Source organism: Danio rerio, chromosome 21, assembly GCF_052040795.2.
Source record: "Danio rerio strain M-AB ecotype USA chromosome 21, GRCz13ab, whole genome shotgun sequence".
Lineage (NCBI taxonomy): Eukaryota > Metazoa > Chordata > Actinopteri > Cypriniformes > Danionidae > Danio > Danio rerio.
In genome coordinates, this window is record NC_141041.1 from 30550596 (window position 1) to 30565957 (window position 15362).

The 15362-nt window shown below is 36.4% G+C and overlaps 1 protein-coding gene across 4 annotated transcripts in view; it reads left to right on the top strand.

Annotated features, from left to right (window-relative positions):
* The window catches only part of esrra (estrogen-related receptor alpha), a 31228-nt gene that overhangs the window by 4916 nt on the left and 10950 nt on the right, over positions 1 to 15362 (top strand). Inside the window, exons 1-6 of one of the 4 annotated variants that reach the window (XM_087299459.1) lie at positions 306 to 444; positions 917 to 1020; positions 10211 to 10603; positions 12015 to 12131; positions 12258 to 12371; positions 12475 to 12642. In XM_087299459.1, coding sequence (XP_087155585.1) covers positions 10216 to 10603; positions 12015 to 12131; positions 12258 to 12371; positions 12475 to 12642 — 787 coding nt within the window. In that variant the 5' untranslated portion in view covers positions 306 to 444; positions 917 to 1020; positions 10211 to 10215. 4 annotated transcript variants of the gene reach the window in all.

Consider the following 15362-nt stretch of genomic DNA (forward strand, 5'->3'; position numbering starts at 1 on the left):
TTAACTTTTATACCTATTTTATTTGTAATTATTTTAAAATTTGCATTGTAGAAATGTTTCAATATTTGTATTTTTCTAAAAGAGAAATTATTAATTATAAATTTTTGCATTAATTATTATTTTCTTATTAATCTTCTTCTAAAGTGGGTAAATAGTCTCTCATCTGTGTAGTCTATTGTTCCTCACATGTAATTGCTGTCATACACAGAGAGCGCTTTCGGAGTAACTGCGCTTGTCCTTCAAAGGCCTCCAATGACTTTGACCTTTGGAATGTGTCAGAGAGAGCGGAGGGGGAGGGGAGTGTTGTGTACAGAAATCATATGAGAGGATCTGAGTGTCCGAACGCATGTGGAGACTGAGTGAATGACAGTGAGCAACACCAGAGAAACGGCTCCTGAGAGAAAGACAAAGAAACGCCTTTTCCCTCAGTCAGCACTTTCTGCTGTAGGTGTAGGTGGTGATGTGTAAAACACGGATACGGTGTAATGGACACACCGATTGTTATTATGGGGAACAAATCAGGTGCTGCGAGATGTTTGTGTGACCAGGAGTTTTTTTTTTTTTTTTGTTTTTTTTTAAACGAGAGGAAGAAATAAAGGAGAGATGAATTTCTATGCAAGACTTAACACTGACTTCAGTGCGACATTAGCTAATGTTGGGTCTGATTAAATCTGGGATTTTTGTTAGATATCAGTGATGCTTTTATGGCTGGTTTAATTTAGTTTTACTTTCAGGATGAAGATGTGGTTTGAACTAATGGTGGTTTCATTCTTATTATCATCATCATTTAGCTAAATGCTTCTGCTGATGCAATGCATTTTCTGAGGCCTCATTTTGTAATGGATAGTGCTGTCATCTATATTCAGTCTAAAATAAATTTGTTGCTGTGTCACTAATTTTTCTCTTTTCTTGCAAGGGTTCCTAATGCTCAGCTTGAACTGACCTGTAGTCTTCTGGCAGCAAAATAAAGTGAGATCCTCAGTATACGCCAGACAAAGACCTTTGGCTTTTCGGCAGAAGGTAAGATTTTTTTAATTGTGTTTTATTTATTTAATTTTATTTATAGTCTGTTGAGTATAGTTTTCTATCCTACATACACAGAGTGTTAAATATGTGTATACAACTCTTGAGGGTAAAAAAATGTAGGACCACTTCAAAATTATTATCAATTCTCTGGATTTGCCAATAATAAGTACACTTCCACTAAAAAATTTGGGGTCAGTTTTTTTTTTTTTTTTGATTTCTTTTTTCTTTAAAGAAAATTATTTTGTTCAAGGCAGAAAAATGTAACAAAAAATAGTTAAATTGTTAAATATTTCATACAATTTTAAATAACTGCTTTCTTATTGTATGTAGTTTCCAACAAAATTATTACTCCAGTCATTTTTGCTTTTTTTACTATTAACTTTAATAATATTATTACTACTACTATTATTATTATTATTATTAATTATAATTAATATCAGTGATTTCTGAAGGATGATGTGAAGACTGGATTAATGAGGCTGAAAATTCATTCATTCCTTTACTGTTATAATAATAATACATTTAATTTAAAACATGCTTTTCTAACTCAAATTATTTTTAAAAAATTATTAAAATATCTTATAAACTACTTTTGAGCAGTTATTGTATAGTACAATAACATTTCACAATTTTTACTGTATTTATGAATAAATAAATGCCGCCTTGGTGAGCAGGAGAAGCTTATTTAAAACATTTAATAATCATACTGACCCCAAACTTTTGATCTGTAGTTTACATTTTGAGAAACTGCCATTTGTGTTTTGTGTAAGAAAATATTGATAATTCTTTAGAATTTCAAGAATAATAACATCTAGAGCACTTACTTGCAGAAAAAAACAAACTAAAAATGACTTTAGATCAATATAAATACTGTCCATGTTTTAGAAATTTGCTGTAATACTTATAAAATGCATCATTGTTTTACGTCAAACTTACTAACATAACTGCCTCGAGCAGCTACAAAATGACTTGGTGCTTCACTCTTTCAGTCACTATTACTACATTCTCATTAAGTAATCTATCAGCATCTTTTCATAAGTAATCATTGCGTGATTGTTTGAATATATTTAGTAAAAGCGCCTGTGAGCGACTCTCCTCCTCCTGAGGGCAGTCAGTGACTCATGATGTAACGTTTGTCAGGGGGAAAGTGAAGTTCAAAGATGCGCACTGCTAACTAAACCACGCGTCTTCAGGCATGTTTATGGGGCTACAACCCGATTTCTTTGTTTTGAAAAGCCGGTGAGTCAATGAAAAGCTAATTTTGGGTGCAAGCTCTTCAGTTGAGACGTTTGGGGGAGGCGGGACGGATCTTGAATGAGTAAAGGTAAGTTAGCGAAAGCTAAGCTAGTGCCCAGTTGTTCATATGAGAGCTTGAGCGCTCATTTAAACACTGAACAGCATGAAAAGAGAAAGAGAGAGAAAGATAAATAAAAATACAAACTCACAGCTTCAGTCCGGCTGAAAAGTGTAAGCTTTACAGAGGTATGATATGTGTTGACTCGGTTGATGAATTTGTACAATAGCACAATAAATGCTGCTGTTTTATATTTACATCTGGCTGACCTGACCGAGTCATTTTAGTGAACCAGACTGACTCGGTTTCTGAGAGGTTCTGGAGTGAACAGATTCGACTCATTGAACCAAGAACCATAATGTCCGATTTGAAATAAGCAGAGAAGGCTAGTTTTAATGTGATATGAAAACGAGTGAAATTATTTGAACTGCTTTATACAGGATTAGAAATATAACAGCTGAAACGTACTGGAAATATCACAAAGTACATAACGTTATACTTTGAATTTATCGTAAAACAGTTATGTAAACATCGCTACAAACATACTAACATTTGACTAACATGCAGAAACTCAGACTTGAAATATGCAAGCGTCGTTTAATCCAAATACAGGTTGACTTGTTGGCTTTGTTTTCGTGTAACAAGGTGAATTAGGGCATACGAATTACAGTAAGCTCCTTTATCAATCAATTTTAATAAACCGCAATATGTACCTCCAAGCGGTTGGAGCGTGAAACGTCATACCGGGTTAACACAGGAAGCATGTGATTACGCGATGACGCAAAATCGTTTTGAACCGGTTCATTTAAACGAACAGTTCAAAAGAACCGACTCAAAATGTATCGGAGTCGGAATTTATATCCCATTTCAAAGCAGCTCACTGTTTAATGTACTTCTATGCAATGAGGCGATTCGGAAGTCGCACATCGGTAAGCGAGGTTCGAGCAAAGCTCTGCTGGAGACACGCACGTGTGTCATGAAGACTGTCGTTTGCACCGCATGACCAGATTGCGCCTTTTTCTTCATGGTCTGACATTTACAGGTTTCTTTGAAGAGGAGCGCTCCTCCATCATCCGGTTCCTTCAATTTGATGAGGGATTTAGAGATTTCAGCTTGTCCTCACAATGAGCGATTGACTCATTTACCTTCCGTGAACCGGCGGCGCGTGTCCTCGCTGTAGCCACGTGGTCATTACTAGGTTTAGTAGCAGTGCTCAATGTATTGTAAAGCACTGTCATCATAACAGGTCAGAATTAGAACAAGTAGAAGGCAAACTCCACAGATTTACTCTGGATTTACTTTTCCTAATCATATTTAACTGTGTCAAATCTTTTCTGTTGGAATGGGCAGTGTAGGTTGAATTCAAAGTTCGGCTGTTATGCAAGAGTGACAGAATGAACGTGTTTGGCAGAAAGTACAGTGGACTTGAAGGCATTGGGGCACAGTTACATTCTGCACACTCGCCAAAATTGCAACACATCACACAAGCAGGTGAAAGGGGATTGTGTGTGTGTGTGTGCGCGCGTGTGTGTGATGTTCACTGAGGACAAATGAAGGTGGAAATTTAGCTTTTTGACTCTGAACGGCCGACAGGACAATATGATATACGAGTCACTTAAAGTGCATTAGTTCAGCTTTTTCAATCTTGAAAACGCCATAAAATATGATCTCGATGTGTGAGAGACCCTCATTATAAATTTAAAAGGCATCTATGTAGTTTCCGAGATATTAAACCCAGAATAAGTTAATAATTGATTAGTACTAATATTTGTAAATAATAAACCTTTATTGAGAGAAAACAGATTTTTTAATGTATTTTTTTTTCACAGTTGTTGTTGTTTTTTTTTTTTTTTTTCATTTAAATTCTTCCGGACTTTTTTTTTTCCTAAACTCAGTTTAATAAAAAAAAATCACACTTGTTTTATTTAAATTACAGTTTAACAACAGTTTATTGAACTTTTTCCCTCAGAAAAAGTTTTATAATTTTTTCTACATTTTCATAGAACAACGTGATTTACGCACACCCAATATTTTTCAGCTAATGATAAACTTCTGGTGAAAACTTAGTGACTATTTTCAGTTTCTTAAGATTACTTTTACACAGGGTGTCCATGTGGTCTTAAAATATCTTCAATTTTAAAAACACAATTTTAGGCTTCAAAAAGTCTTATTTACTGAAATATTGTCTTGTGGGTCTAAAATAGTTTTTAACGGGTCTTAATTTTCTTTGTTCATTTAAAGCTACCCAATCAATCCAACACATTCATTTACCAACAAATACATCCGAAAAAAATAAACTGAATAAACAGTCTGTTGCGCATACACTTTGTTTATAAAGGTTTTTTAATGTTGTTAGTTATGTTTAACGGTTATGCTGTAAAAAAAAATCTATATAACTATAGGAACTGCTTGCTTGGACACTTGTGTAATATGTGAATAAGAAATAACTAATTAGAATTACAAGCAAGTTGTATTAGATAAGCCAAGTACTTTCTTTTTCCTTATGGACCATTAAAAAATATTTAGCGTTCAGCCCTATATAAGCCTGAAATTTCATTCTTCATGGTCTTTAAAAGGTTTACAGTATGATGTTGTAATGTAATTAAAAAATAATCAGTTAAATAGACTCAAACATTCATTTAGTTGTTCAAGCATAAAATGAGATGAAAGACCATGTAACCACTAGCACCGTCAGGATGAGCAGGCGAGCACAGAAACTCTATTGATAACACTGGGGTAAAATGAACTGTCATATTTTAAAGACATGGCGGGGGAAATGGGATTTAATGTAGTGCTTCTTGTCTGGTCTGAGACATACTTTGTCATATATCTATCAGGGAGTGAAAATCACAGATTTTTAAAGAAATCACGTCAAACATGGCAATTTTATAAAAGAAAGACAGTTCACCAGAAGCATTGAGACTGGCTGGCTGAAATTAAAACTCTGTGTGCATATAGCCCATTGTGGTATTATTCCATAACAATAGTAGCAGTGGTAGAATTTTTAGTAATATATTCAGGGTATCTGCAGCGTCTTAAAAGGTCTTAAATCTCAAAAGCTACATTTTAGGCCTTAAAGTGTTAAATTTACTGAAATATTGTGTTGTAGGTCTTAAATCTATTTTAACAGGTCTTAATTTGCCTTTGTTAATGTATAGCTAGCTACCCAGTTTGGTCATTAACACGTGTACATCCAACAATCCATCTCAACAAAACTTGTAACTTTTTATTTAAAAATTAGCATTTAATTACTTTCCTTACAGTAACATTTGCTTAAAATTTGTTATATACTGCTGAGGATACTGACCTTACATATTTTTTATTATCAAATTAATCTTATCGTAGACTGAAGTAATTGACAGCTATGTTTTGTTTTATTCTTACTAAGGGTTATAGGGTATGTGAATGAATATATTTGAAAATAAATGAAAAAATATTCAAACGTCGGCGCCGATAGCCCAGTAGTGCTGTGCAGCAACATATAGCCCCGACGTGCTCACGGCGGCTTGAGGTCCTTTGCCGTGTTTTCCCCTCTCTCTGCTCTCAATGCTTTCTTGTCTGAAATCTCTACTTTCATATCATAATAAAAAAAGGTGAAAAACCTCTTTAAAAATACATTTCAAATATTAAAGCAAAATTATTATTAAAGGTATTAAATAAATGTTAATAAGTTTTTCAAATCAAGTGAAAATTTCTAACTGGGGTAGAATTTAGCATGTAGCCTTGTGCAAGTCCAAAATTGTATTATTTATAATGGTCTTAATGTCTTAAAGTCTTAAATGTAACTTGGTGAAACCTGCAGAAACCCCGATATTTTACTTCACAATAGTAATATATTTCTGTCAGAATTTCAAGTTAAAGCAAACTCATTTTTCAGTGTGTTGTAATAAGTGTGCTTGAATTGAAGTCAAAAAGATGCAGATATCATTGACTGTATTCCCTACTTGGCAGCCATTCTGTAACTTGGGTAACGCTGTGTGTGCTAATGTGATGGATGCTGTCTCTTTCTCGCTAAATGCTTAAAATGACAAGATCAGCACATGGATGAAATGGCATCATAGGTCAGTTTATCCCTCAGGGGGGTTTATAAACTGGGTACCATGGAGCAGACCAGAGTCTGTAGGGCATCTCCTGTGGAGGTATAATTAGAGGATTGGTTCTCTCTCCTGGATTAATGACCCTAATCTGTTGTGGGCGGAGGCCATGGCACTGGGATTATGGACAGATTTGTGGTGAATTCTGTCATGTGCATATGTGTGTTCACTAGGAAAAGCATCACAATTCATTCTCACCTGTTTGATATTCCATCTCTATTGCTTGCAGATTATGCTAACTGCTACAAGGTATTCTTGACCGTTTGTCAGCAGAAGTTAGCCAAATCAGCCACAGATCAGACTTCCCCATTTTGGGATTAAACTCAATGTATTAGTGTTGAAGCTTTTGTACTTATTTGGGAACGGGAAAATACTGTGCTCTTTGCATAACTGCTTCTACGCTGTCAACAAACCAAAATAGAGAAACAATTTAAGATAAAATGTAAATGTATTGCTTGCATTAAACTGCTGTGTGAGCGCAGGTGAGCAAGTTGAGCACAGTATTTTAAAATGTTCTCTCTCTCTCTCTCTGGTACCGCTGGGAGGTTTGATTAATTGTTGTGAATTGGTTTGTTCAGAGGTTTCAGTGGAGAAAACAGTACTTGAGAGTGAGGATGTATAGGTTCATGCTCGTCTTTGCGAATGAATGCTGTCTGCTTACTCAGCACGCACCTGTGTTGTAAGCAGTAGAAAGGAGCAGAACTGATTACTGAAAAATAAACAGTAGTTGCTTTGTTTTTGCCTTTGTCTTGTTGTTTCTTCTTAAAAAAAACTTTTAAAGGAGACTGATGCTGCATTTGTTTTGTGAGGCCTAATGCAAATATTCAAACAGCTATTGTATTTTTTTGTCCTGTATACATTCACTTAAGCCAAATGAAAGAAAACATGAAGCATGTGGCATCAGTTCCAGTCTGTCATGTCCAATTTATAACTTCAGTGTCGCATGAACGCCTTAGCCCACATTGTAGATTATTCACATAGCTGACACCATCATGAGCATTTATACTTCTGTGTTCTCCCTGCATTACTCTGCAATACACTAGTTTGATGCATTTGGAAGTTCATTCTGTAAATGTGTGCGATGCTACTGTGACAGTAGTTTAAACTCACAATCACTACAGAGAAAGCGGCGAATGTTTAATTCCAATTCAACTTTAATCATGGAATAACCACAAAACAAAAGTATCAATCTACAGTAAACCCATTTAAATATACTCTGGTGTCTACTAGACGAGACTTGCATGACAGCTGACATTAATGACCTGTTTCCACTGAGTGGTATGGTACGGTTTGGTTTGGTACACTTTTATGGCCGTTTCCACTGTCAAAAGGTAGGGCTGCTCAATTTTGGGAAAAATCACAATAACGATTATTTTGGTCATAATTGTAATCACGATTATTTAAAACAATTATCAGTTGAAGTCAAAATTTTATTAGCGCTCCTGAATTTTTTTAAAAAATATTTCCCCAATGATGTTTAACAGAGCAAGGAATTTTAACAGTATTTCCTATAATATTTTTTCTTCTAGGCTTATTTGTTTTATTTTAGCTAGAATAAAAGCAGGTTGAAATATTTTGAAACCTATTGTAAGGTGAATATTATTAGCCCCCTTAAGCAATATATTTTTTGATTGTCTGCAGAAGAAACTACTGTTATACAATGACTTGCCTAATTACTCTAGTGAAGCCTTTGAATGTCATTTTAATCTGAATGCTTGTATTTTGAAAAATATCTAGAAAATTATTTTGTACTGTCATCATAGCAAAGATAAAAGAAATCAGTAGTTAGAAATGAGATATCAAAACTAGTATGTTCAGAAATAAGTTTAAAAAACTTTTTTCCATTAAATAGAAATTGGGGAGGAAAAGGGTTGCTAATATTTTGGAGGGCTAATAATTCTGACTTCAACTTCATATATACAGTTATTTTCCACCCTGCAAAGGAAAGATAAATGAATATAATAGAATAAAAATATGAAACAAACAGTGCTTTAAGCATCTTCACTGTAAGAAAAACACTTTAGCTACAAAAATCCTTCAGTCAAGAACAGAGAGGGATTTTCTCGTTTTGTTTAATAATGATTAAAAAAAAGCAGCAGCAAGAATAGTGCACTGTCTCTTTAATGGTTTCTCTTTCACGTGTCTTTTGATCTTCAACTCGTTTGTTTATTACACAAATGAGGGTTAATATGAATAATCTCTAAACACTGCGTTTTGACACTTATTTGACCATTAAAGCGCTCGCGTTAAGATGACTTTAGATGTCTGCGCTCCTCTGCTTGTCTCAGTGTGCGAATGAGAGCAAATGCTGACCGTCCGCATGCTTCTGGCTGCACTCACATAAGCACACACTCTAACGCGCTTTTAAGAGCAACACATGTGTTCAGCTGGAAATGGGGCGGTAAATGATGCAATAATCGTTTATCTCGATTAATGCCTTTTCATAAACGTTTGAAGCCCAAATCGAAATCGGATTTTCGATTAATTGCATAGCCCTATCAAAAGGCGTACCGTATCACTTTTTCGGCACCTCTTCGAAAGGGTACCAAACACGAGAAAGGGTACCAAACACGAGAAAGGGTACCAAAAGGCGGAGCTAGATGCGCAGCTGAACGCTTTTGGTTTACAGAGATACGTCATTTGCTTACGCAACAAGCCAGAATGAAAACAAAAAACCCCGCCATGTTTAAAATACACACACAGCTGAGAGATTACAGCGGAATTATATGTACATATAGCAACGAGCCATGGTCGATCCGTCTGTTTTATGAGAAGTGCTTTTCATATGATATGTAAGCGACTCGTACAGCTTTATCGTAGACATTTCCACGAGCGAAAATGATGCCACTGAAACTTTGTCATACACCACGCCCACCAAAAGGGTACCCTTGGTAGTGGAAATGCAAGCCTGTAAAGGTGACCCATACCACCCCGAACCATACCTTACTGTACCAGTCAGTGGAAACGAGCCATAAGTCTTGAGAGCGAATATCGATAAAGAAGTATGTGATCAGCTGTCATAGCTTGCGTCCATAATAATAATGATTATGTTTTTAATATATAAATATAACATTCATTCATTTTCCCTAGGCTTAGTTCCTAATTTATCAGGGGTCATACAGAGGAATGAACCACCAACTATTCTGCCATGTTTTACGCAGCAAATGCCCTTCCAGCTGCAAACCAGCACTGGGAAAGTCCCTAATGCTCTCATTCACTCACACTTATGCACTACGGCCAATTAAGTTAATTAAATTGACTTATTACTCATGTCGTTGGACTGTGGGGGAAACTGGAGCACCCAGAGTAAACCCACGCGAACATGCAAACTTCACACAGAAATGCCAACTGGTCCAGCTGGGCCTCGAACCAGCAACCTTCTTGCTGTGAGGTGACAGTGCTAACCGCTAAGCCACCATGCCACCTCATATAAATATAACATGATAGAGAAAAAAATAAAACAAAACACTAGTAGATGCAGATAAGTCACTCTGTCATCTTAATGAGTAATTAATTATTCACTCCATCAGTTTGTTTTAGCTGATTTATTCAGGAAAGAGACTGTCCTATTTGCTAAAATGATGACTCACTCGATTATTAAAAATGTGGATTAATCCAGAAATTAAACACCACCTCACCTGCACTTATATTGATGCAGATCAGGTGGTTGGATATATAATATATTTATCCTTTTTTAAAGCCACATTTGAAAGATTGGAGACACCCAAACTTGACCTTCAAGGTAATGCAGATGAAGTTAATACCTAAAATGTTTGTCTCACATTTTTCTCTGCAGGTATCATGTCTTCCAGAGAACGACGCTCTGACCTGTACATAAAGGCTGAGCCTAGCAGTCCTGAGGGAGGCGGAGGAGGTGGCGGAGGGAGGACCAGCCCAGGAGGAGCATCTTCAGACTCCTCTCAGAGTGGAGGAGGGGGATCCAGAGGAGAAGGCGCTGGCCGCTACTCCCCACCCCTCTACACACCTGCCCTGCGCTGCCATTTTAAGGAGGAGGGTGCAGATGGAGCCGAAGAGGGCTCAACTGGTAGTGGAGGAGGGCGTTGCAAGTATGCGTTAAGCACACTTCCCAAAAGGCTGTGCCTGGTGTGTGGAGATGTGGCATCTGGCTACCACTATGGAGTGGCTTCATGTGAAGCCTGTAAGGCTTTCTTCAAAAGAACCATACAAGGTGAGCATCGCATATTCATTCATTTTCTTTTCGGCTTAGTCCCTTTATTAATCAGGGGTCGCCACAGGGGAATGAGCCGCCAACTTATCCAGCATATGTTTTACGCAGCGGATGGGACGCAACACAGGGAAACACCCACACACTCGCATTCACACATATATTACAGCCAATTTAGCTTGGTACTGCATATTTGTTGTTACTAATAACTTAAAATAAGTTCAACCAAATAAAATGAAACTCTCTCAACATAACAAATCATATTTATTAAGAATTGAATGGGGTTTGGGTTTTGATTAGAACCTTGAATTAAGTGCTTTGAGTTAGTACTAAAAATGGCGTGACACACAAATTAGGCGGCCAGCCATCAGAGAGCATCTGCCAATCTAGTTTTTGCACATTCTAGTTTGTAGTCACCTGTAGTCCTTTTAGGGTGTGTTGACACTTGACAAGTAGCGGCGTTTATTGAGGTCACACTTGAAAGTGTTTTTAAGTTCACACTTATCAGGAGTAAGTGTGAATATTACACATTAAAAAAAACATAGAAAGACTTTTGAAAACTTGGTTCTCAGTTTACTATTTACACTGCGTCTGAAAGTGAAGTTCTTTTAACTTGACATGGTGTCTAAAATACTTTAACATACAAGTGTAAAGTGTAAAAATCATGCATGTCCAACAAGAACATCTTTACACTGAAAAACAATAGAAAGGTATCGCATTAGAATGGAAAAAGTGTTTTCACTGTGTAAATGAGCCCTAAGACAGTTTGTCTTTCTGTTGTGTTTTCACTGGATGCATTCCAAAATAAACATATATAGTAAGTGTAATTATACATAAAGTGTAATCCGATTTGAAAATGAATCACTGCTCTCAGCATTTGCTCTGGCATCTTTCAATGAATGGCTGAAATAAAGTTAAATAGTTTAATCAGTGTAATTGATCCTTCCCAAAATGAACTCTTCCCTGATTTTTTATTTTTTTGTTGTTGTTGAAATTAAGTAAACTTTGGTTTAGGATTTTTTTAACTTTAGTATCATATTACAAGTAGTTAAATTAATTGTTTTAAGTTTAAAATGTTTATTAGTTAAACAAATTATTTTCTTTTATTTGAATTATCGACATTTCCTGTTTACTGAAAAATGAAATATTTCTGTAGCACTAACTACATGTGGTCGTTGCCAGATTAGGGAATCTAACTAATCTATATTTATTATAGTTATTTATTTATAATTATATGAGGTAACCTTTATCATAATCCTGTAGTAAGCATCTGTGGTTAATATTATTAATCTGTAATAAAATGGACAATAATTCTGTAACAAGAACACAGTAAAACAATTATATTTATAATACTTAATAATATTTTAATGCTAAGCATAAGGCTCTTGTATAATGGTTTCCCTTCATCCAACAGGCAATATTGAGTACAGCTGTCCTGCCTCTAATGAATGTGAGATCACCAAGCGCCGCAGAAAGGCTTGTCAGGCGTGTCGCTTCACCAAGTGCCTCAAAGTAGGCATGCTCAAAGAAGGTGAGGTGGCAGCTGGCCAACACAACCAATCCTCTCTCTAACATTACACAAGTACCTCACAGTGTATGGTGTGATCGGCAAGCAGTGCCAATGCCATAATCCTCTTTCTGCGTTTAACGTGTGTAGGAGTTCGCTTGGACCGAGTCAGAGGTGGACGACAGAAGTACAAGAGACGCCCTGAGGTGGAAAATGCCACGTACCAGAGTGCACCAATACCTTTAAGGAAGGAGGGAGAGAAGGGTATATATTTTAGTTCAAAAATAAATGAATCATTTTATGGTCTGCAATTGGTGCTACATTTGCGGCTAATTCAGCTTAGTAATGTTTAGTTTGTTTTTCTCAGGTTCATCCAGCATCATTGTGTCTCATCTGCTGGTGGCGGAGCCAGAAAAACTGTTTGCTATGCCAGACCCCCTGCAGCCTGATACAGCCCAGCGCACGCTCACCACTCTCTGTGACCTGGCCGATAGGGAACTAGTTGTCATCATCGGCTGGGCCAAGCACATTCCTGGTAAGTAAGAGCAATAAGAGGAACAGCGAGGCGGTTGGCAAGGAGACCCTCTCAAGTAAGCTATTCTGGTGTAAAGCGACTGGTTACTCACTCTCATGTTGCTTAAGTTAAGCTAAAGCAAATTTACCACAAAGTTATGCCTGCTTTAGCCTTTGAATGTATGATTCACTGTCTGATTCACTGTGCACTTAAACTGGAAACCACTTCCACAATCTGGCTTTTATTTGTGTGTGTTTCTAAGAGGACTAATTAGGGTTTTATTTAATTGAAGTTGGAAATATAGTCTTGCAGAGGGAGGAAATAAGCATTGCATTTTAAATATAGAGCTGCCAAAGTTGGTCAGCATCAAATGTTGTTTAAGACAACTTTTAAGTTGTGCAATTTGCACCTGACTGCAAAGGCTTCGGTATATTTCAAGTGAAACTTCAGAATAAATTGCTATGATACAGTTTTAAAGAAAATCAAGCCAAAATGAAGTACATGTCAGTAGTTAGAAATGATGACAGAATTCACATTTAGAAGATATTCATTCTTTCTTTCATTCAGTTTATTTTCGGCTTAGTCTCTTTATTCATCATAACTTATCCAGCATATGTTTTCTGAAGCTGCAACCCATCACTGGGAAACACCATACACTCATTCACACACACACACACACACACACACATACACCACAGACAATTTAGTTTATTTAATTCACCCATAGCGTATGTCTTTGGACTTGTGGGGGAAACAGGAGCAACCGGAAGAAAACCCATGGGAACACAGGGAGAACATGCAAACACAGAAATGCCAACTGACCTATCCGACGCTTAAACCAGCGACCTTCATGCTGTTAGGCGACAGCGCTACCCACCACTCCGTCCCATTTAAAAGATATAATAATTTAAATCTTTCTGTTTCTTTCTTAAATTGAGAAACTAAACTAAATAAACAAAAATGCATCAGTCATTATTAATGACATCACTATGCATTTTAGCTTCTTGTCTGATCTTCAGACCAATTAAATGCTCTGTAGCATCTAAAGCATCCTGCCCCTATAGGACATGTCTAAAATCATTAGTTATTTGCATACACGCAAACACTTGCGAAAAAAAAAAAATAAATAAATAAATTATACGTAACAGAGTGTGGATTTGAACTCTTTGAACTTTTAGTAGTTGCATAAAATGTGAGGAGGAATCAGGAAAAAACTGGGATGCTGAAATGCAGTGGGCATGTTATGTTCTGTTAAATTATGTTTGTCAAACACAATTACAATACTGCATATAGTGTGTGCACCAATTATGAGATATACAAACACTAGCTATGTTTCCATCCAAAAATGCAAATTAACTTTAAGCGCAAAACTGAATTATTGCAGAAATAGATATGCGAATAAAGCAGCGTTTCGATCCAGCGAGTCAAAGAGAACAAAATCAGCACTTCCTGATTAACTGGCACCCAATATCAAATGTAAAAACATAATTTGCTGCGGTAGAAGGCGCTGCGTGAATCTTGTCTTTATTTAATAAGTAAAAAAAAGGCAGTCCAGACATGCAGTGAACATGCGGTAGCGTTTATGGCGTGAGAAACAGGGCACAGATGCTCTTGATTCTGAAGGTAATTATAATAATAAAACAACACCAATGCTGGCATTTTAGAATAACCAAAACAACATTTCAGATGTTTTACAGTGTGCTCAGCCTGCTGATTTGTGCATCACACAAATTCACACAAATTTTCACCATCACATGACCTTTTTTTACTGTGCATACTGGAATGTGTTCGGTAAAGTATTTCCATTGTAGTTTCTGCACATCTTTTCTTATCGAATAAAAAGTTTATCTTACTCAGTTATGCACATCTTGACGTTTCAATCAACCGTTTTCTTTTAAGCACATATCCAAAATGCACATAAAAATAGGTGGATGGGAACATTGCTTGTGAAAATTTCCTTTCTCATCCTTTCTAGAATAAAGTCTTCCTGTTAATGTCACATAAACCTGCAGCACACACGCACAGCTTGACATCATGTAACAGAAAAAATGTGCGATTCAGAGTAGACAAAAAAATTCAGACTCCTTGGAATTATACAATGAATATTGTTTTTATAGTGGAGAAGCTGCTAGATGTGGCTTTAGCTCAGCAGCTGTGGCTGGCAGAGAGGTGTTATAAATGAAAGTGCACTGGCTGTTTTTTAAAGGCGAAAGGAACTATTTTACTCATTATGTCCTGCTTCGATTGAACAAAGTTGCTTGATCACAATCACTTCAATTGGACCTTCAAGTTGACCCAAAATGAGAGTTTCTGTTATCTAATTGTGTGGCTTTATATTTTGCAGATAATGCTGCCCCTATATGCTTGTGAAACAAAATAATGAACTTTTTTTTGCTTTGACTGAATTGGCTCATTGGTGAGAATAAATTGCAATGTGGACCAGAGTGAAGTGCCACTTAACTTTTTCAGTTCCACAGTAGTGTAATGTTACTAATCGTAGTACTAAAGGTTGCTTGAAATCTGTGCAAAATGTCCACTCTTAAAAAACCTCTTCCTTTATGGTTACTTCTGTGTTTACTCATGCTCATTGTTTATATGAATTTGCTGGCCAAATGCCACTCAGATGCTTAATGTTGGATGGAAAGAGAGCAGATCAAATGCTAATATATCGATAACAGGCTAACATTTCAGAAGGCTATGAAAAGGCCATCTAGAAAACAGTTAGTAGCTTGTTAATCAAT